Source organism: Hyperolius riggenbachi, chromosome 10 (assembly GCF_040937935.1).
Source record: "Hyperolius riggenbachi isolate aHypRig1 chromosome 10, aHypRig1.pri, whole genome shotgun sequence".
In the NCBI taxonomy this organism is placed as follows: domain Eukaryota; kingdom Metazoa; phylum Chordata; class Amphibia; order Anura; family Hyperoliidae; genus Hyperolius; species Hyperolius riggenbachi.
In genome coordinates this window covers 49657983-49681672 of record NC_090655.1, presented here as the reverse complement: position 1 = coordinate 49681672, position 23690 = coordinate 49657983, and the positions used below count along the sequence as shown (strand labels likewise).

The following is a 23690-nucleotide window of genomic DNA, read 5'->3' as shown; positions in this document are numbered from 1 at the left end:
TTTGGGGGGTATTTATACTATCCTGGAATTCTAGCCCCTCATGAAACATGTCAGGTGGTCAAAAAAGTCATAGATGCTTGAAAATGGGAAAATTCACTTTTTGCACCATAGTTTGTAAACGCTATAACTTTTACCAAAACCAATAAATATACACTGAATGGGTTTTTTTTTAATCAAAAACATGTTTGTCCACATTTTTCGCGCTGCATGTATACAGAAATTTTACTTTATTTGAAAAATGTCAGCACAGAAAGTTAAAAAAATCATTTTTTTGCCAAAATTCAGGTCTTTTTTGATGAATATAATAAAAAGTAAAAATCGCAGGAGCAATCAAATAGCAGCAAAATAAAGCTTTATTAGTGACAAGAAAAGGAGCCAAAATTCATTTAGGTGGTAGGTTGTATGAGCGAGCAATAAACCGTGAAAGCTGCAGTGGTCTGAATGGAAAAAAAGTGGCCAGTCCTTAAAGCCAATGGGTACCGGTAAAAAAAAGAAAAAGTCAGATACTCACCTAAGGAGAGGGAAGGCTCGGTCCTAATGATCCTTCCCTCTCCTCTCCCGGTGCCCTCGGTGCTGCGCTGGCTCCCTTGTTCGCGTCCACCGCTGCAGGGACTTCGGAGGTCTTCGGAAGCACTCGGGCTTCCGAAGACAGGCCGCTCCATACTACGTAAGCGCGAGCGCGTCATAGAGGGCGCTCGCGCATGCGTAGTATGGAGCGGCCGCGTCATCGGGAGCCCGAGTGCTCCCAAAGGCTTCCGAAAGCGGCAGTATTTGACCGAACTGGTCGAATACTGCCACGGGGGATCCTGCGCGGAACCGGGCACCGGGAGAGGAGAGGGAAGGCTCATTAGGACCGAGCCTTCCCTTTCCTTAGGTGAGTATCTGACTTTTTCTTTTTTTTACCGGTAAACATTCATTTAAGGGGGGTAAAGCCCTAGCCTAGGTCCTCAAGTGGTTAAATCATACCTCCCAACTTTTTGAGATGAGAAAGAGGGACACTTAAGCCACACCCCTGATCACACCCCTAGTCACGAATACCATAAAGATTTCATAAGAAAAATGTTTTATTTTTTAACCCACACTGGTCCTTTCCATCCTGATTCATTTTCCTTCATATTAAAGGATGGGAATAAAGTTTAGAGTCAACTTAACACATTTTTCAGAAGAAAATATATTTACACTACATCAGCCCTGAAAGAGGGACAAATGAGGAGGAAAGAAGGACAGAGGGACTTGCTCTCCAAAGAGGGACAGTTGTGAGCTATAGGCACTGTGCGTTCAGCACCTTCAAGTTTACCACCCAATGGATGGACTAGTTGCAACACTCCCAGCAAACATAGCAAGTGTAGTTGCATAGCCCACCAACCCCTCAATAACAATCCTTGGCTAGTGTGGCTACCAGTATAGCCTCATTCCATCGATTACACGGAGCAGTCCTCTCTTCCAGCCTCGCATCGCATTGTCCAGCAACGAACATACCTACAACACCACCAGATGAACGTCACGTGATCTGTGCTACTGCTCGCTGCTGTCCCTGCTGGAACAAGTCTGCCGCCTGATCTCTGCTGCGCATGCCCAAATCACAGCAACAACTGTTTCTCCGCCGAGGCTGCTGTGACGTCACGGGCATGCGCAGCTGCAGCCCAAGCTGCTCTCCTGTGGCTGAAGATGGCGGCTGGCATGTACCTGGAGCATTATCTGGACAGTGAGTGATGGGAGGGGAGCTCTTGTGTCCGGGAGGATGGTGCTTCCAGAATATAACCCCGACTGCAAACCGATAGCGTTCCTGCAGAATATAATCTCTGTGATGTGTGCAGCGCTATGGAGTCTCCTGCAGAATGTCCCACCAATGATATGTGTGCAGAGCTATGGGGTCTCTTGCAGAACATCCCCTCCATGATATGTGTGCAGAGCTATGGGGTCTCCTGCAGAATGTCCCATCCTTGATATGTGTGCAGAGTTATGGGGTCTCCTGCAGAATGTCTCCTCCATGATATGTGTGCAGAGCTATGGGGTCTCCTGCATAATGTCCCCTCCATGATATGTGTGCAGAGCTATGGGGTCTCCTGCAGAATATCCCCTCCTTGATATGTGTGCAGAGCTATGGGGTCTCCTGCATAATGTCCCCTCCATTATATGTGTGCAGAGCTATGGGGTCTCCTGCAGAATATCCCCTCCTTGATATGTGTGCAGAGATATGGGGTCTCCTGCAGAATATCCCCTCCTTGATATGTGTGCAGAGATATGGGGTCTCTTGCAGAACATCCCCTCCATGATATGTGTGCAGAGCTATGGGGTCTCTTGCAGAACATCCCCTCCATGATATGTGTGCAGTGCTATGGGGTCTCCTGCAGAATATCCCCTCCATGATATGTGTGCAGAGCTATGGGGTCTCCTGCAGAATGTCCCCTCCATGATATGTGTGCAGAGCTATGGGGTCTCTTGCAGAACATCCCCTCCATGATATGTGTGCAGAGCTATGGGGTCTCTTGCAGAACATCCCCTCTATGATATGTGTGCAGAGCTATGGGGTCTCCTGCAAAATGTCCCCTCCATGATATGTGTGCAGAGCTATGGGGTCTCCTGCAAAATGTCCCCTCCATGATATGTGTGCAGAGCTATGGGGTCTCCTGCAGAATGTCCCCTCCATGATATGTGTGCAGAGCTATGGGGTCTCCTGCAGAATGTCCCCTCCATGATATGTGTGCAGAGCTATGGGGTCTCCTGCAGAATGTCCCCTCCATGATATGTGTGCAGAGCTATGGGGTCTCCTGCAGAATGTCCCCTCCATGATGTGTGTGCAGAGCCATGGGGTCTCCTGCAGAATGTCCCCTCCATGATATGTGTGCAGAGCTATGGGGTCTCCTGCAGAATATACCCTCCATGATATATGTGCAGAGCTATGGGGTCTCCTGCAGAATGTCCCCTCCATGATATGTGTGCTGAGCTATGGGGTCTCCTGAAGAATATACCCTCCATGATATTTGTGTAGAGCTATGGGGTCTCCTGCAGAATGTCCCTTTCATGATATGTGTGCAGAGCTATGGGGTCTCCTGCAGAACATCCCTTCCATGATATGTGCGCAGGGCTATGGCATCTCCTGCAGAATATCCCCTCCATGATCTGTGTGCAGAGCTATTGGGTCTCCTGCAGAACATCCCCTACATGATCTGTGTGCAGAGCTATTGGGTCTCCTGCAGAACATCCCCTCCATGATATGTGTGCAGAGCTATGGGGTCTCCTGCAGAACATCCCTTCTATGATATGTGTGCAGGGCTATGGCATCTCCTGCAGAATATCACCTCAATGATCTGTGTGCAGAGCTATGGGGTCTCCTGCAGAACATCCCCTCCATGATATGGGTGCAGAGCTATGGGGTCTCCTGCAGAATATCCCCTCCATGATATGTGTGCAAAGCTATGGGGTCTCCTGCAGAATATACCCTCCATGATATGTGTGCAGAGCTATGGGTCTCCTGCAGAATGTCCCCTCCATGATATGTGTGCAGAGCTATGGAGTCTCCTGCAGAATGTCCCCTCCATGATATGTGTGCAGAGCCATGGGGTCTCTTGCAGAACATCCCCTCCATGATATGTGTGCAGAGCTATGGGGTCTCTTGCAGAACATCCCCTCCATGATATGTGTGCAGAGCTATGGGGTCTCTTGCAGAACATCCCCTCCATGATATGTGTGCAGAGCTATGGGGTCTCTTGCAGAACATCCCCTCCATGATATGTGTGCAGAGCTATGGGGTCTCTTGCAGAATGTCCCCTCCATGATATGTGTGCAGAGCTATGGGGTCTCCTGCAGAATGTCACCTCCATGATATGTGTGCAGAGCTATAAGGGTCTCCTGCAGAATGTCCCCTCCATGATATGTGTGCAGAGCTATAAGGGTCTCCTGCAGAATGTCCCCTCCATGATATGTGTGCAGAGCTATAAGGGTCTCCTGCAGAATGTCCCCTCCATGATATGTGTGCAGAGCTATGGGGTCTCCTGCAGAATGTCCCCTCCATGATATGTGTGCAGAGCTATGGGGTCTCCTGCAGAATGTCCCCTCCATGATATGTGTGCAGAGCTATAAGGGTCACCTGCAGAACTTCCCCTCCATGATATGTGTGCAGAGCTATGGGGTCTCTTGCAGAACATCTCCTGCATGATATGTGTGCAGAGCTATGGGGTATCCTGCAGAATGACTCCTTCATGATATGTGTGCAGAGCTATGGGGTCTCCTGCAGAATATCCCCTCCATGATATATGTGCAGAGCTATGGGGTCTCCTGCAGAATATCTCCTCCATGATATGTGTGCAGAGCTATGGGGTCTCCTGCAGAATATCACCTCCATCATAAAAAGGTGCAGAATCTCTTGCTGAATACCACTAACATGTGTAAAGCGCTTTTCTTCCAAGGGAGTCAAAGCACAAAGAAAATCCAGGGTTTGTGTAGTCAGAGTCGGAGTTGGAGCAATTTTGGGTACCTGGAGTCGGTGAGTTCAATAAACAGAGGATTTTTGTTCCAAGTCCACAGCCCTGGTAAGTATTAGACTAAGGAGTCGGAGCAATTTTGGGTACCTGGATTCGTGAGGTTTCATAAACTTCAGAGTTTTCATAAACTTCGGCTGTGGAGTCGGTACAAAAATCATCCGACTCGTCAGTTTATGAAACCTCTGACTACAAGTACCCAATATTGCTCCGACTCCTCGACTCTGACTCCTTAGTCTAATACTTACCAGGGCTGTGGAGTTTGTACAAAAATGAACCTACTCAGTTTATGAAACCACCAACTCCAGGTACCCAAAATTGCTCCGACTCCACAGCCCTGTGTTTGTAAATGTGAGACTAAACAGTTTGGCTTTTCAGTTGGACTTAAAGAGTAACTGTCGGGCTGCAAAAGCTGATTTAAACCTCTATTCTCCTGTGTTAAACAGTTTAGAAGGAAGCCTAAAAGGCAATACTGAAGTTAAAAATCTCTCTTACTTTGATGTTTGCTGAACAGCAAGGCTCTATATTCCCAAGCTCCCAAGGAGGCCGGCAGGCCGCATAAGAGATACTGCAAAGCATTCTGGGGCTGCTTCTTCACCCCACTGCACTCCCTTGGTCCTCCCCTTCATTTCCCTATCCCGCCCTAAGGCTGCTTTCACAGTGAGAAGTTACAGGCTCATGTTACAGCAGCTTGTATCTTGCAGTCCAGCTCACAACACTGAAAAATCAATGTGCTGTTCACAGGGCACATGTTCCGTTAGAGTATACTGCGTGAGTCCGCTATTTTTCCTAGCCACATGGCTAATTATTATTCACTGCAGAGTAGTGTTGTCCGGATCATGAACCATTAGGATCTTTGATCCTGATATTTTTTGTGAGTCGAATCATCAGGAAGCAGGGTAAGGGAGGATATTACATCACAATTGGCTTCATACAAGACAGACAAACATGGATCCTGTCATGAGCTCTCAGGAGCATCAATCTCTGCAAATACTATATAAAAATTCTGTGAAATCCAAACGTGGACAGTGAAATGCATATGTAATGTAAGCACAGCCGATATTTAGCTACTGATATATGTGTTTTTTTTCTCTGAGACCCTGTACCTAACAGATCATCTTTAAATGCTTCCAGGGATGGAGATGTCCTGATTGGGTGTGGCAATGAGTTCCAAAGTGTAGAGGCAGCATAACAGAAGCCTCTGGCTCCGAAGGTTTTGAGATGGACCCCACTGAATTATATGGATGTAGTCTATAGATCAGTTCTGTGTGGGAATCAATTATGCTGAGAGGAAGACATGTAATAATTGGCATGTTCAGCCTCATGGTTATTGATGTACTACAAGTCCCAGTTGAAGATTCAAGTTCATTCCTGTTTGTATAATGCTGCCATTGGTGACCTTCTCATGCCAGTACTGATTGTCAGGCCAACCTTCTTTCAGTGTTGCTTTCTGGAGGCATTGATCCAGGGCAGGCAGAATAGCTGCTGTGACTGCACTGGCTGGAGGAGTCTGACAGAGGAATGGGTATTGCCAGAGGAGCAGTATTGTGACAGGTGGGCTTTGTCCTTGTTATTTCAGGTATAGAGAACCTCCCATTTGAGCTGCAGAGGAACTTCCAGCTGATGAGGGATCTGGACCAGAGAACAGAGGGTAAGTGGATGATTGGCAGATGGCCAAGATTGTATCATTACTGTTTACAACTTAAAGGACAAATGAATAGGCTGTGATTGGTTAATCTCTACTCCGTTTGCAGATCTGAAGTGCCAGATAGACCGCCTGTCCTCGCAGTACATCAGCAATGCGCGGACTCTGTGCCCCGAGGAGAAGCTGCAGCTGCTGCGCCAGGTACAGGAGGCCTACGGCAAGTGTAAGGAGTATGGCGATGACAAGGTGCAGCTGGCCATGCAGACCTACGAAATGGTGAGTTTCATGACGATTAATCATGTTCAGTGGTGAGTTAAAGTGTCTACACACGCACAAGAACTGTCGCCTACAGGGATCAGTGCTCGTTCCTCGTGTCGACAATTTAGGATGGAGTGCTGTACAGACACGTTGCTAGCCTACAGGTTGCTATGGAGGGGGAAGGATGAGAGACAGGGAAGGAGGAAAATGTTTTCTTCTTTTGGCTGAAACAATCCGGTAAACAGGATCTTTCAGTGATGCATTGGAGCTGCCCTACAAATGCTAGATTCTCAGCAGAGACGCCTCACCTTGGCCAACATCCATCTGGCGTGTGTACCGGGCTTTGCTCAGGAAATGAAAAGAGGGAAGGGGTTAAGGAGACAAACATGGTCAAATATAATTTAGTAACGATCAAAAAAAAGTTTGTGGATGTTACATGTTTGGGTTGCCAATGGAAGGGCCAGGTATATCGCCCGAAGGTGATCAGGAAGCGATCCCTCTGGCGTTATCACTGGGCTGAGAGACGTAATTTGTCTGTAATAGTGATGTTAGCTACGAGTATGTAGCTACTCCTAATCGAAATTTAGATTCGGTAGTGCTGCCTGCGGCAGAAAGGGGATAACTTGCCTATGCCGCCATCGCCTATAGAAAATGCAGTCCACGTAACTCCATTACTACCTCCTTCAACCCCTGGAGGAGGAAGTAGTGGCGTTACGTGGACCAGGAGTTGAGCACAGCAGCATAGGTATGTCATCCCCCCCCCCCCCCGCTCTGCCGCGGCCAGCGCTATCTAATGTAAATTTCGGTTACAAGTAACTATGTGCTCGTAGCTAACATCGCCACTCTGTAGGATGACGATGGGGACTGGGGGCCGATGGAGCAGTGCAGGAGTGACGTTACATGGCAGGCAGGGTGAGTGGGGAGAACAAAGTCCGTTGCTCTACCAAATTGATCGCTGCTGTACACATTGCAGAGGCAGTTGTTAGCAGCCACCACTTTGTATTGGTCTTTCATGTGGAATTCCAATAAAAATGATTCATGTTTGTGGCAGTAATATGACAAAATGTGGAAAACTTCAAGGTGGCTGAATAATTTTGCAAACCACTGTACAGTGTATATAAACAGGTTATATTGCTGCCAGCTTCACAATATTTAGAGCCTGTTTATTTAGTTATGTCAGAAGTAGGGCTGCACGATATATCGTTTTTTAATCGAAATCACGATGTGCATCATCACGGTTTCAGTATCATCAGAGTGGCGATTTTTTTTTTTTCATTGCGGCTGTATTTCCGCGTTCAATGCTGTCCCCAGCATTGCACGCGTACATTTCCGGCTTGTTACTGAGGTGCGCTTCCTCCTTCCGGCCAGAAGGAGGAGTGAGGCACTGAATCGAGGAATGGCACGGCCAGCTCTGTCTCTTCCTTTAGCTGCCTTGGCTGCGGTGAAGCACGCATGGTTTTCTCCGATCCACCGCACAGGCCTCAATTCACGGAGCATTATCAAACGTTTATCAAACACTTTATCAAACGTTTGATAATTTATCTCATGGGTAAAATCTCATTTTGAATTCACTAAGGTGTTATATATTTGTTGAACGTCTTATCGGTAAAACATTCGATAAATATATAACACCTTAGTGAATTTAAATGAGATTTTACCCATGAGGTAAATTATCAAACGTTTAATAAAGTGTTTGATAATTCTCCGTGAATTGAGGCCAATGTCACCCAGGCTCTCTTGCACAGCGGGGACCAGAGAACAGTGGCAGAGAGAGATAGACCACACGCAGGCTGTATACAGCACACAGCGCAGCGTCCTGCTAAAGCCACTCTAGCTGTCCGTTTACAGACAGTTCTTATCTGTAACGAGCTTTGCTGGCAATTTCAGGTCAAAAGGGCAGGATCCGTAGCCTCACATCCCATCAGATAGCAATATATGGGCAGTGACACCAGTAATGACAAAGATCAGATTACAGCTACAGCGGTCTGTGTAAATGGACAGCTAGACTGGCTTTAACAGGACATTGTGCTCTGTGCTGTATACAGCCTGTATACAGTCTGTGTGTATGCTCTATCTGCCTGGTCCTGCTGTGCTGTCACAGGCTCTGCTTCATGCCCATGCAGCTTAGCCACTACTTTAACTAGCCTGTCTGCCTAGTGCTTCAGGCTTAACAGTGGCAGTTGCAGAGTAGTCATTGTAGCTGCAGGGGTTAAGTGTAGTGTAGCTGGGAATGGGGGCAGGAGGTGTTAGTGTAGTGCCTTGTAGCATAGCTGGTGGGCATCAGGAGTGAGCTTAGTGTGTTATTGATGGGAATCAGAGGTTAGCATTGTGCAGTGGAGTTTAATTGGTGGGGCATCAAGATTCAAGTTAGCATAGTGTATTGGTGGATCATCAGGTGTTAGCACAGTGTAGTGGGGGCAATGGCTATCATTCATAAAGCATTTCCGCATGCGGAAATGCTTAATACCGGTGACTTTACCGAACACTCTGCAAAATCCCCATTCATAAAGGCTCTTTCTGCATGAAAAGCTGACAGAGCGATACATTTCTGCCTTGTGTGGAGTTTTTCTAGATTTATCTAGAAAAAGTTACAAACACGTCCATTCATAAAGATTAGAGCAAGCGGTATGCAGAAGGAAAATACCGCTTGCTCGACAGTAGCGATAGGCGGGCGGATTACGTGTAAATGAATGGGACGGACCTCCCAAGCAGCATCAGACAGAGGAGCGCACGGAGGGAATCGGGCAGCTTTTATCTTTCCGCATGTCTTCCGCCACGCTACCGCCAGCTTCCTCCAGAAAACCTCCGCACTTGTATCGCAACAGGCAACTTCTTTATGAATGACCACCCAGAAGTCTTAAGTGCCGCTTGCGGAGAAGAACGGTGTTTTCCCGCACTACCGACTGGTCCTTTATGAATGATAGCCAATGTGAATTTAGTGCTAAAGCTTGATTTGAAGAAAATCGTGAAAAAATCGAAATCGCAATTTTTGAGAGAAAAATCGCAATTTCAATTTTTTCCTAAAATCGTGCAGCCCTAGTCAGAAGCAACACAGTGAGTGAGCTGAGTAATAAATCAGCTCTGTCTGAGGCACGGAAGGCTGACAGTTATCGGAGAGCAGATAACAGCCAGTCACCGCCAGAACCAGCTGATGTAATTATGCAGATCAGCTGAGTACAAGCCCAGAAGTGATGTTATGAGGTATTTTTAACATGCTCTATGGAGAGAATTATGATGTCAATATTAAACAACTAATGCTGGGGATAAGGGAACAGCATAACTTTCACCATAGTGCCCCTTTAACCACTTGAGGACCCAGCCTTTACCCCCCCCCCCCCCCCTTAAGGACCAGCGCTGTTTTTTATGATCTGTGCTGGGTGGGCTCTGTAGCCCCCAGCACAGATCAGGTTGCATGCAGAGCGATCAGATCGCCCCCCTTTTTTCCCCCCTATGGGGATGATGTGCAGGGGGGGTCTGATCGCTCCTGCCGGCTGGCATGTTGCGGGAGGGGGGGCACCTCAAAGCCCCCCATCGCTGCGAAATTCCCCCCCCCTCCCTTTCCTACCTCTCCCCCCTGGTGATCGGGGCTGCACAGGACGCTATCCGTCCTGTGCAGTCTGTGACGGGATGTCCCCTGTCACATGGCGGCGATCCCCGGCCGCTGATTGGCCGGGGATCGCCGATCTGCCTTACGGCGCTGCTGCTGCGCAGCACCGTTCAATGTAAACAAAGGAGACAAACGTCTCCTGCGTTTACATTTAGTCTGCGAGCCGCGATCAGCGGCTCGCAGGCTATTCACGGAGACCCGCTCCGTGATCTAACAGGAAACGGCCGCTCGCGCGAGCGGCCTTTCCTGATTAATTAGGGAGGCACCTGGCGACGCAGATGTCCACCAGCTACCACTTTGCCACCGCACGGTATGAGTGTGTGGTCGGCAAGTGGTTAATAAGGATGCATCAATTATTAGGAAGTGCCTTTATTTTAATTTATTTGGGTAAAACCTGATCATTTATGTGGACTAGTTTGAGAAGGTAAGCTCACTTTCCATATCACCTCACCCTAGGGTGCCATTTTCCATTGTGTTGTGTTTTCCTGGAAACCTCTATGTATCATGCAATATGGTGGTTTCCATTTCTGTGTAATCTCATCTGCTATGACATTCACGTGATATAAAGCAGAGAACCATGCAATGTAAGGGCATAACGCAGCGAACACAGTGATTCCAGCGCAGGAGACTTGGGTGCAGCCGGCGCCACCATAGGCCGTAATAGGAATTACGGCTATAGCAGCCACAGGGAGTAACTTCGGCAGTGTCAGAAGACAGAGCTGAAGTTACTTTTAACCACCCTGGCGTTCAATTACCCCAGGATTTCCGTGCAAAAAGTGTTTCAATTTTTTTTTTTTTGCAATAATTTTTTTTTATATATATATATTGAATTCAATACAGGTTATAGTATTGAACTCAATTTTTAAAACAAAAGTGTTTGCTGCGAGATGTTGATGACGCTGTGTGACCCTGGTTTCATCAATGCCGATCGACGGGGGACATGTGATCGCCGAGGGAGAAGCAAAATCTGCCAAGGGACATGGAAGAAGGCACTGGGGAAGTTATCAGAGGTACGCGACAAGGGATCAGCACGCAAATGGTGAGTATAAGACCCAGATGTATAGCCAGATGTATAGTTAGCCAGGTGTATAGCCAGGTATAGTTAGCCAGATGTGCAGCCAGGTATAGTTAGCCAGATGTATAGCCAGTAATATAGTGTGCCAGGTGTTTAGCCAGATATATAATGAGCCAGGTGTTTAGCCAGATATATAATGAGCCAGGTGTTTAGCCAGATATATAGTGAGCCAGGTGTTTAGCCAGGTATATAGTGAGCCAGGTGTTTAGCCAGATATATAGTGAGCCAGGTGTTTAGCCAGATATATAGTAAGCCAGGTGTTTAGACAGATTTACAGGTAGCCAGATGTCCCCCCTCCTGAACCTCCCCCCCCCCATCTCATGTAACTGTACAGTTACATTACAAGACTTTGTGATGTCACCAAGCCTCGTAATGTAAATGTTCAGAGACCGGGACTTCGGAGATGGAGGAGGGTGTGCGCCGCAGCCGTCGCTGGAGAGAGCCCTCGGGTAAGTAGATCTATTTACTCAATGGGCTGAGACTGGGGAGGGGGGGGGGGATAGGCCACCCACATGCCGCATAAAAAGGGGATCTCCCCGCCCGCACAGAGGGGGATCCACCCGCCCGCACAGCCGCCGCATAGAAGGGGGATCCCCCGCCCACACAAGGGGGGATCCCCCCGCCCACACAGCCGCTGCATACAAGGGGGAACCCCCGCACGCGCGCACATTCTCTGCACGCCGATCCGCTGCCCAGGGATTCCCTAGGGTGGTTGGATGCTTATTCTGCACGCTGTGGGTGGCACAGATCGCTACCCACAGTGTGCAGTCAGGCGTCCAGCCATCCTGGGGAATACCTCTGATGAGAAAAAAATGCAGCCGGTGGGGCAGAGAAACAGGAAATCTCTCTGTCGGCATGGATGAGCTCAGCTCGTCATTAAAGAGGAGCTGTTAGGTATAAGGTCTCAGAGAAAAAAAACACATATATCAACAGCTAAAGATTGGCTGTACTTACATTACATATGCATTTCACTGTCCACGTTTGGATTTCACAGAATTTTTATGTAGTATTTGCAGATTGATGCTCCTGACAGCTCATGGCAGGTTCCATGTTTGACTGTCTTGTATGAAGCCAATTGTGATGTAATATCCTCCCTTACCCTGCTTCCTGATGATTCGACTCACAAAAAAGATCCGGATCAAAGATCCTAATGGTTCACGATCCGGACAACACTACTGTGCAGTGAATATTAGCCATGTGGCTAGGAACAATAGCGAACTCATGCAGTATACTCTAATGGAACATGTGCCCTGTGAACAGCACATTGATTTTTCAGTGCTCTGAGCTGGGCTGCAAGATACAAGCTGCTGTAACATGAGCATGTAACTTCTCACTGTGAAAGCAGCCTTAGGGCGGGATAGGGAAATGAAGGGGAGGACCAAGGGAGTGCAGTAGGGAGAAGAAGCAGCTCCAGCATGCTTTGCAGTATCTGTTATGCGGCCTGCCGGCCTCCTTAGGCGCTTGGGAATAAAGAGGCTTGCTATTCAGCAAAAATCAAAGTAAGAGAGATTTTTAACTTCAGCATTGCCTTTTTGGCTTCCTTCTAAACTGTTTAACACAGGAGAATAGAGGTTTAAATTAGCTTTTGCAGCCTGACAGTTACTCTTTAACGTTTTTTTGCAAGTTTTTGCTGGACGAGCTCTGCTCGTCCATACCGCCAGGGTGGCTACAACACAATAATTCTGCTTCCAGCAATTGCTGGAAGCTGAATTATATCATTCCCCACCATCCATGGCGGCCTGGAGGGGGAATAGTATTTTACACGGCCGGGAACTTGTGCAACAGCAGCAGGATCAGCCATACACCGGCTGTATCCTGCACCCAAGTCTCCCGCGCCGATATCTCTCGTACGCCATAGCGCAGGGCAAGAGGGGTGGGTGAGGCTGCAATTATGAAAAGTTTACTATGAAAACTCAGATAAATAATACCTGTTACTTTGGGTTTCTCCTAATATGTCATTTCTGCCATCTTCCTAGGTAGATAAACACATTCGGAGGCTGGACACGGATCTAGCTCGATTTGAAGCTGATCTGAAGGAGAAGCACATCGAGTCCAGTGACTACGACAGCTGCTCCAGCAAAGGGAAAAAAAGTGAGCGGTATTATTTTCCCACAATGCTGTTCCCCTTACCCAACATGCCATGTTTTTGTATGACTTCACCCATCATGTAATTCTGTTATCCTGCCTTTACCCGTCATTCCACTTTTGTTATCTTGCTATTACCGATCATGCTATTTTGTTATCTTGCCATTACCCATCTTGTCATTGTATTATTTTCCCCTTACCCATCATGCCATTCTGGTATCTTGCATTCAACCATCATGCCATTCTCTTGAATTACCCTATTGCTAGGCATACACGGTGAGTTTATGCGGCGGTATTGACCGCGCGGATTGATTCCCGCTCGTCCCCACGGGCATGCCTTATCAGCCGCTCGATTTCCCGCTATTGTCCGCCCGCGGGGATTGAGCGGGGAATCTATCCGGCGGGTCATCGGACCTGTCGGATATTATCAATCGAGCCATCAGCGGCACGATTGATAAGGACACAAGCTCACCGTGTATGCCTAGCATAAAGGGGCCCATACACTGATCGAATCGATTAATCAATTGGAAATCGATGGCGGATCGATTTACGGATGATTGTGATCGCTTTCGATCGATTTGATCTATCTGACAGGATGGAAAATCGATCTGCTGCTAACAGTAGATCGATGGCCCATAGAGTTGCATTGGATCTAATGGTCCAATAATGCATTTAGATTGATTTTCAATAGATTTAATTCTGAAATCTATTGGAAATCTGTTCCTAGTGTGTGGCACACATCAGATTCCTTTCAGATTAGACTTGACAGGCATCTGACAGAAATCTATCTGATGGTCGAATCTGCTGTAAATCTATAAAGGTACCCATACACTTAAACGATTTCCCCACCGATATACAGCAGATTCAATCACCGTGATCGAATCTGCTGTGAAATCATTACGCAAATGATGACAGATCGATTTCCACCCGAAATCGATCGATTCAGTCAATCTGTCCAGGCGGGAAATTTAGCTCGTTCACCGGCAGGTCAGGAGCGCGTCGTTAGTGGCGTTCGATACGGCGCCAACAGACGCAGCATAGCGGCAGCAATACATCACCTGGCCGTCGGCGCTAGTCCCTGGATTCCTGCAGTCTCTCACTTCTTCCAGGGTCTTCTCCGTCTTCACTTCCTGTCCCGTCCAGTGAGAAGGCAAAGTTCAAACAGTAGAGGGCGCTCTACTGTTTCAACTTCCTTGTCACAGGAGACAGGAAGTGAAGTGAAGATGGAGAAGGATGCTGGAAGGAGGAACACCATGGACCTGGGGACTCGCGCCGGTGGACAGGTAATGTATAGCGGCTGGCCAGGGGAGGAGGGGCAGAGAGGCAGCGGCAGTTCCACAGGTTGTGAATCAATTTCATGCTGAAATCGATTCAAAATCTGTGTGCATTGTATGGGCAGCCAATAAATCCCTCTGTGATCAGATTAGATCAGAGAGGGATCTATCTGTTGGTCGATATGGTGGCAGTCGACCAGTGTATGGCTGCCTCTAGTATATGGCCACCTTTACCAATCATGCCATTTTGTTATCCTGCTGTTACCAATCATGCCATTCTGTTATCTTGCTATTACCAATCATGCCATTCTGTTGTCATGACATTCTCTTGTATTGCTTTAAAAAAAATAAAACTGACTGAAAAAGTTGGTTCAAGGCACAACAGATTTAACAATATAAATACCTTTTTATTTGTATTTTTAGAGGGAAGAGGTCAAAAGGAAAAAAAAACTCCAAAGGTGAAGTCGAAGGTGAAAAATTCAGATGATGAGGCGGCAAAGAGTGGACAGAAGAAGATCAAACTCGTTCAGACGTGAGTTCCCTGATCTTCTTCACAGATGGTGTGTTTCAGAGATGTCGTGTGCCCTGCTCTGACTGGTCCTCTTTTTGTCTCTTCAGGGCAGAGTACGGCACTCCTGCTACTAACTTCAGTAAAGTTCACCCATCTGATGTCCTAGATATGCCTGTTGATCCCAATGAGCCCACATACTGCTTGTGCCATCAGGTGTCGTACGGAGAGATGATTGGCTGTGACAATCCCGATGTAAGTCTGCAGAAACTGCGTGGAATGATCTATGACTGTTGTATGTGCTCTGCTCATCCTCTATATAAAATGGCCCATAAAAATAAATTGATCAGATGCAAATCCAAATTGATGAATAACTTTGCTAAATTATGCATATCAAGTTGCAGATATTTGCATACAGAGTTTGCATAATCCTGCACCAACGCAGATTTATTTGCATGTCATAGACCATCCCTTGCTGCTAACTCCACCCAGGAAGAAATGTAAATTGCTACATATTTGTATTATTTATACTGATTCTTTATCACTTCTCTGCCTGGCAGTGCTCTATCGAGTGGTTTCACTTCGCCTGTGTTGGCTTGGCTACAAAACCTCGTGGAAAATGGTGAGTGCAAAATCCAGTGTGTCATACAGACAGGATTGCCACCTCATCCCTTTAAATACCGGCACTTATGAATTATACATGCCTTGTGGCTAGCTAGATGCAGTTTAGGCACTGATTGTGGTGGCTGGATGGTGTAATGGTTAAGGGCTCTGCCTCTGACACAGGAGACCTGGGTTCGAATCTCAGCTCTGCCTGTTCAGTAAGCCAGCACTTATTCAGTAGGAGACCTTTGGCAAGTCTCCCTAACACTGCTACTGCCTATAGAGCGCGTCCTAGTGGCTGCAGCTCTGGCGCTTTGAGTCTGCCAGGAGAAAAGCGCGATATAAATGTTATTTGTCTTGTCTTGTCTATGTGTGAGTAGCCCAGAACCTGTATAACTTGGTATTTATTAAAAGGATGAGGTGGCATCATGTGACCATCCTCTGTGTGTGATGCAGATCATGTGACCATCTTCTGTACCCTGTGGGTGATGCAGATCATGTGACCATCCTCTGTGTGTGATGCAGATCATGTGACCTTCCTCTGTGTGTGATGCAGATTGTGTGGCCATCCTCTACTGTGTGTGTGATGGAGATCATGTGACCATCCTCTGTGTGTGATGGAGATCATGTGACCATCCTCTGTGTGTGATGCAGATCATGTGACCATCCTCTGTGTGTGATGGAGATCATGTGACCATTCTCTGTGTGTGATGCAGATCATGTGACCATCCTCTGTGTGTGATGCAGATCATGTGACCATCCTCTGTACCCTGTGGGTGATGCAGATCATGTGACCATCCTCTGTGGGTGATGCAGATCATGTGACCATCCTCTGTGGGTGATGCAGATCATGTGACCATCCTCTGTTTGTGATGCAGATCATGTGACCATCCTCTGTACTCTGTGGGTGATGCAGATCATTTGACCATCCTCTGTGTGTGTGATGCAGATCATGTGGCCATCCTCTGTGTGTGTGATGCAGATCATGTGACCATCCTCTGTGTGTGTGATGCAGATCATGTGACCATCCTCTGTGTGTGTGATGCAGATCATGTGACCATCCTCTGTGTGTGTGATGCAGATTGTTTGGCCATCCTCTGTACTGTGTTTCATAGTTCATACTAATCACGTGACCATCCTTTGTGTGATAGAGATAATGTGACCATTCTCTGTACTTTGTGTCCCATACAGACTCGTAGCCATTGTTCTCTCTACTCTGTGTGTTATACAGATCATGTGACTGTCCTCCATGCCCTTATTTATCCTCTCATCACCATCCCTAGCCCTGTGTGCGTTTGCTATTAAATCGGATCTCCAGCCCGCAATTAAAATTCATCAGCCTTCCTGTAAAAGAAAGTTATAGTTACCCTCGCTGCCTTCTCCCTTCGAAGCCGCCCCGAATCACCTGACTTCTGCTGCGTGGCTCTGCCTCCCAGGAGAAAAACGCCAAGATGTTCATTGGAGTATACTGGAGTAAACATCTTGGCATTTTTCTGAGGGGAGGCGCGGCCACGTGCCAGAAGTTAGTTGATTGGGGTCTTCGCGGCAGCTTCGAGGTAGAAGGCAGCTTTTACAGGAAGGCTGCTGGATTTTAGTTGCAGGCTGGAGATCCGCTTTAAGTCCCTCCTTTCCCTGGTTGACAGTGTCACTGTTAGATCACACCTGGTATTGCTACACATATACCCAGGCAACCACCTGCGGAATGGCTACGTATACCAGCACCAAAAATTAAATCCTGAATAGTGCATGCTGGGTGAGAGGGTCTGGAAGACCACCCACTGAGAAACTGCTCTTAAAATAAATAGAAGAAGAGAAGAGCATGAATCCATGATATTTTTTTATCTAGCTCAATACTTTCCAGTGCTACTTTCATTTCATTATTATAAATGAGCAGTACTCCTCTGGGTGTGCCCATAACCTCTGCTAGGAGAGCAACAACCAATACTACTACCAGGGCTACCGGGACACTACTACATAGGAATTTGCCATCCAGGGACCCCGTTTTATTCATATGACTTTTTTTTTTTTAATAGGCTGTGTAGTCTTTCTTTGTGCTGATCGTTAATGCTTAGTCTATCATCATGTAAACAATCCTACTTCTAATTCTTCACTAACACACACTCAATTCTGTTTCCTGCTCTTCACTGGGGATGGTCAGTGAGATGCAAATAATTTTAAGATGATGCAGCATTATGCAAATTATGTATGCAGCTTGAAAAGGAACCAATCAAATCCAGCTGAGCATTTGGTACATTTTTAAGCTGCATAAATTTAAAAAATGTGCCTAATTTTGTATCAACTCAAGATGAATTGCATCTCAATGACCATCTCTACACTTCACTAAAGCCTACCAATTTTTTTTTTTTTAATTCACTAACACCTCCCATTCCTTTGCCCTCTTATTCACCAACACCTGCCAGTCCTACTTCGTGTTTTTCTGTTACACTTCCAAATCCTACTTCCTGTTCACAACACCTCCCAATCCTATTTCTTCGATAGAATATTTTTGTCCCACCTGTTTTTTTGGCATCTTTACTGCTGAAATTTACTGTTGGTTGTATCATGTTGCTCCGTCTTTTCTCATCCTTTTTTTTTCACAAAACTTCCACCAACTGTTTTCTTTCTCCCCAGGTACTGTCCTCGCTGCTCCCAGGAACGGAAGAAGAAGTAAGAAGGTTGGCAGAGGGAGTAGCGAGTATTTGGGATAGGTGGGACCTGCATCTCTCTGTGGGAGGAGCCAGTGCCGAGCATCTGAAGAGAGATACAGGCCATGTTAATGACAGTATTAGACTCATTTTCTCAGGCCTTGAAAAGGCCGCATTCTTCTTGTGACAGCTTTAGTAGGTGGTGGTCTCTGAGGCCTCACACCTTCCAGTCTATGTCTCTAGTGCTTATCCAGTCTTTCTGTGCTGATCTCTCCCACCTGGCTCTGTCAAGCTTATGTATTACTTTAGCACAAAGAGCACTGACCATTCACAGTGTAGTAGCCATGAGCAACCAATCACTTACCTTCCTTCAATTTAGAGCTTTCAGATTGCTGATTGGTTGTTGGCTATGGCGTATTGCTGTCTGCCTTATTGAGCGGCCTGTCTTTTTTTGTCCTCTCTCCTTCCCTTTCCCTACGGTACGTTCCAGGAATTCCTCACCCACCCCCATCCCAGCTTATGGTATGGCCCTCGTTGGCACTTCTCACCTGAACTACCTCCAGAGTTTTTTATTCCTGTTACATATAATTGAAATGGTGCTTCCCAACCCTGAGTGACAGGAGCTCCGCACAGCCCTCTGTCCCCCGGCTGGACATGGAAAGATGTTACAAAGGCAGCAGTGTTGTTGCCTGCTTTATTTTCTCTAAACAAATTCTCTTGTTTGAAAAGCTAAAAAGTCCCAGCAGCCTCTGGTGCACTCAGTTTAGAACACTACAATGGCCACACCCCCACCATTATTCTTATCCAGTATAGTCACCCCCCATTATTCTCATCTACTATCTACTGACACCCCCTCTCCCTTATTATTACTGCCATACCACCCCCATTATTCTTGTCCAGTGTCAGATTACACCTTCCTCCATTATTCTCATCCAGTATCAACTGCCACCCCCAATTATTCTCATCCAGTATCAACTCACAACCCCCCTATTATTCTCAATCAGTATCAATTGCCACAACCCCCCCCCCCCACCCACCCATTAGTCTCAATCAGTATCAACTGCCACACCACCTCCGTTATGTACATCCTGTATCAACTGTCTTCCCCCCCATTATTCTCATTCAGTATCAACTGCCATCCCACCTGCCATTGTTCTCATCCAGTGTTAAAGGACATCTGTCACCAAAAATATATACATTTTTTTTAAATACTGTTACAATTAATGTCACAGTTACATGTATGGGTTTCGTTTGTGAGATATCTCCTTCTTTGCCCCATAATATAGCTGTCACTTCTATAGAAAAAAAGCAAACTGGACTAATCCACTGGCAGCAGGTGACAACAGGAAATGTTCATGGATTTCGTTTGGTAAACTTTAGAGATATTTATGTCAAAACGTGGCATGACGGCTCTACCTCACCGTACATTGAAGTGCTGTGTGTAGTATTGGAGGTGCTGGAACACTGATTGTCAGTCCAAAGCAAGTTCCAGTAAACGCAGGGCTTCCGCACTCCTTCTGTAGAGTAAAATCGAAATGCTTTATTGGAGTATCAATAAAAGTTAGCACAGAACATGGCAGCATGCAAGCTGACGCGTTTCTGACCCACCAGGTCCGTAGTCATAGCTACGACTAAGGCCCAGTAGGGTCAGAAATGTGTCAGTTTGCATGTTGCCATGCTTTGTGCTAATGAACGTGGAAGTTTTGTGTTTAGAGATATTTATGCCATGATAAAATCTCAGGAGCACAAATCTACACTTGATCCATGCTGATCCAGCGCCATCCTATGAACAGCAGCCAGGAACCTTTTCTTACAATTTCGTCAAGTTGCTCCTCTGTCTCCATCTTGCTCTCAACTAGACTGGCAAACCAACGGTGATCACCGGTAATCGGAGATGGTTGCCTGGGTTATCTGAGCTGGATTGCAGTTTACCATGCTGTAAGTGATTTGGGGGCAAGGAATGGGGATGTTTTACAAACCAAATTACCTCGTGATTGTGGCATTATCTCAAGAATTAAAAAAAAACAAAAATATTTGCAATAGACGTCCTTTAACTATCACTTCCATTGTTCTATAGTAACAGCAGCCCCACTCCCTGGCCAATTATTCGCCTTTCCTGTCAACTGCCCCCTTACCCCGCCTTATTCTCCTTCTCTGTCAACTGCTCCCTTCCTCATTCTTCTCTTCTATACCAACGGCCACTAAACCCTCTATTCTCATTTTGTACCCTTCAAAAAATGTACTTTTCTCTGCCATCATGTCCTCCTTCCCTTTCATTGTCCTCCATATGTATCATCTCAGAATATACTACATTCTCTGTTTTATTGCCCTTTCTCTCTAAATTTTGTCTGGTCTTTACACCTGTTCTTCACTTTTCCACATTACTCTTTGACTCTCTGTTATCCCATCATGCAGTTTTGGTTTATCTTCTGTGTCCAGTTTTGTTTGGCCTCTGCTACTTACTTGTCTCCATCTTTCTTACGGTGGTCTTACTTAGACTGCTGCTAATTTCTCCCATCCTAGATATTTAGCCTACCCTTAATCTGTCTTTCTTGTGTCTATCTTTTTTTGCCCCTTCTCCATGCCTTCTCTCTGTTCTATCTTGTCCTGCTTATTCTTTACCCCCTCTTCCCATTTCTGTTCATCCCTCTCTTCTCTTCTTGCCCTGCTTCTCCTATTCTCTTGCTTCTCTTCTAGTCCCATTTCTCCTTTTTCTTTTCTATCTTCTTTCTTATCCTGCTTCTATTCCTTCTTGTCCTGTTTTCTTCTTTCTTGGCCCTTGGCCATTTTTTCACTTTAACTTGGTGCTCTGATTCTTCTTTCTGTGCCATCGGTCTTCTTGCCTCTTCAACCATCTCTCTCCAATCTCTCGTGAAATGTAAACCTCTGATGTTTCCAGCTATATCAGTATTTTCCTTTTCCTTAGCCGTCAGGTTGATCTTAGATTTTCTCCATCCCTCGTTCTTTTTGAATGCTCTCCTCTATTTCCCTTCTACTCCATTACTCTTCCTCTCCTTCATTTCTTTCCTGAGATGGGCAATACACTTCTCAGCCAGAAAGCTATTCTTCACTGAGGGCATCATTGTCCACAAAATGCCAGCTGGAATCTTTAAGAGTCACATCCAGTTGATGAAACACAAAATCGGGCTTCATTTAGTTCCATTCACTAAAGTAGGCAGCGAGTTCAGGCGACAGCCCAGCCTGGGTTCTTACAGCGGAATGGGTGGAGGATGAGAAGTCACTTACAAGAATTATTATGAGTTACAGTAAAGGGCTGGTAGAGTTTGACTCCTCACCTCCTTCATAAGGGAAACTTCTGTCAATGGCTGACACACTACAACCCACACACTACCGGCATAATCATGCACTTAAACGGGGCCTGGTTCTGACACATACACCATTGCAGGCTAGATAATAATAGCCATTTTTTTACGCAGATGCTTCACGCTCTGTTTTCCGTCACCTAAAACCACTGTCCCCATATTTTCTGTCATTTTTTTACTTAGTTTGGTGCTGAAATAATGGTCTTCCTGTTGACACTATAAATGTAAATATATAAATTAGCTCAGAACTATCAAATAGGGGTCCAGTTGAGTTCTTACTTAGTAAGCTGTTGTTCGGCTAATTCATGAAATGGGGAAGAGTTAAGGTGTCCATATTCTCTTACAATCGTTTCTGGCCGATTTGTTCTGGCTAACACAAAGGAAACTACAGCAAATCCAATAATGTTCAGTGGGATTGATCTAGAAACGGATCAAGTGAGCAATCGATCAATGTCCATTGGCTCCATCAACATTGCCGATCTGATTGATTGTGCAGTCGATGGTTCGGTAAATTATATCGTTAATGGCTGCCATAACACCGCTGCCAGTCACAGCCAATCAGATTCTCTTTTATTGTTTTTCTTTATGTAGGAAGTGGTAAATGAAACGTTTTGGTGTGACATTTTTGTTTTTGTCTGTCTGGTTTATTCAGTGAGTGTGTGGACAACAGTGATGGCAGCAGTGTAGTAACCCATAGCAACCAGCAGTGTGCAGAAAGCAGGTGATTTGAGTGATTCATATGGATTGCTGCCCTTTACACGTCATTGCTTTATACTGTGCCATATGGAATAACTGTGTGTGTGTGTGTGTGTGTGTGTGTGTGTGTGTGTGTGTGTGTGTGTGTGTGTGTGTGTGTGTGTGTGTGTGTGTGTGTGTGTCAATTCATTATTTATTTTCTACTCAGACACTTCTGCTAGTCAGCTGGTGCTCAATAACTCTCTGACCCTGAGGCAGTCAGACTGCCAATTCCATTCTCATTTACTCTACCATTCCGGTACAACACTAATCTTTTCATCCTCATTGTCTTTCTTCTGCCCTCAGCCAGTAGAACTTACCTCACTCCTCACCTCCAACATCACTTATACCAGTGATAGCTAACCTTGGTACTCCAGCTGTGGTGGAACTACAAGTCCCATGAGGCATTGCAATACTCTGACAGCTCTAAGCATAACTCGGGGAGGCAGAGGCATGATGGGATTTGTAGTTTTGTCACAGCTGGAGTGCCAAGTTTAGCCATCGCTGCCCTATGCCCTCCTGCATTATCCTTCATTACTCCCAACCCACAACCCCCCCCCCCCCCTTCCCGCCCCAGATCTCTAGATCAACATCCATTGACCTTCTTCCCTCCAGTTGCCCTCTCCAACCAACCTCTGAGTGCACCCGATTTACATTATACTGTACTCTTCCAATTTACTGGTAGAAATTACATGAGAAATAAATCAGTTTGTTCTTTGTTTTGTTTCATTATAAAATAAATAAAAAACATGACTAGTAAAGTTATACACAATACAGCATGTTCCTAGTCTCTGTTTATTTCTGGTATTCTATATATGTGTGAGTTTGTATAGCTGAGCATTAGGGATGAGCGAGAAACATCCTGCAGTGTGCGGAAGGTGAGCGTGAGGTATGCAGGGGGTTAACTAACCTATTTCACCCCCCCCCCCCCCCACTCCGCATTCTGAAGGTGGACGTGTAGGGAGATGGAAAGCCGTATTGAACGCCTTGGAATGAAGGCGGTGGTCAGGTGAGTTAACCCCCCCTGCATACCCCTCGCTCTCACCTCTGACGCACTGCAGGATGTCCTCGCTCTTCCCTACTGAGCATGTGCTATTACCATTGTATAACCCTTTCTGCTTTCTTTGGGGATTACATGCTTTTTCTGTCAGCATCAGCTATTAAGCTCCTTAGCATTAACCGCAGCTCAGAGCGGTAATCCTGAGCCTGACTCTGGGTAGCCGTCGGGAGGTATATGCTTAGCCTGTGCGCAGCGGGTGTTTGTAACTCGCCTCCCCCGGGATCCAGACGCTGGCAGACATCCTTTTTCTGGTTCTCGGAGGCTCTCGCTCTCTCTGGTGAGATCACAGTCTGTCATCGTGATGATTGATGGTGATCTCACTATAGGGGTAGAGCGCTACCAGGAGACGGAGGGAGAATTGCAGCTCTGCATCCTGGGGAGGTGAGTAACA

The 23690-nt window shown here is 46.3% G+C and overlaps 1 protein-coding gene across 1 annotated transcript; it reads left to right on the top strand.

The window, feature by feature from the left end:
• Positions 1 to 1647: 1647 nt before the first annotated feature.
• ING4 (inhibitor of growth family member 4) lies at positions 1648 to 23013 on the top strand. Its single transcript, XM_068258735.1, has 8 exons — positions 1648 to 1705; positions 6061 to 6132; positions 6236 to 6402; positions 13043 to 13157; positions 14849 to 14957; positions 15044 to 15188; positions 15494 to 15555; positions 18168 to 23013. The coding sequence occupies exons 1-8, from the start codon at positions 1669 to 1671 to the stop codon at positions 18205 to 18207; spliced, it is 747 nt and encodes a 248-aa protein (XP_068114836.1). The 5' UTR covers positions 1648 to 1668; the 3' UTR covers positions 18208 to 23013.
• The last annotated feature ends 677 nt before the right edge of the window (positions 23014 to 23690 follow it).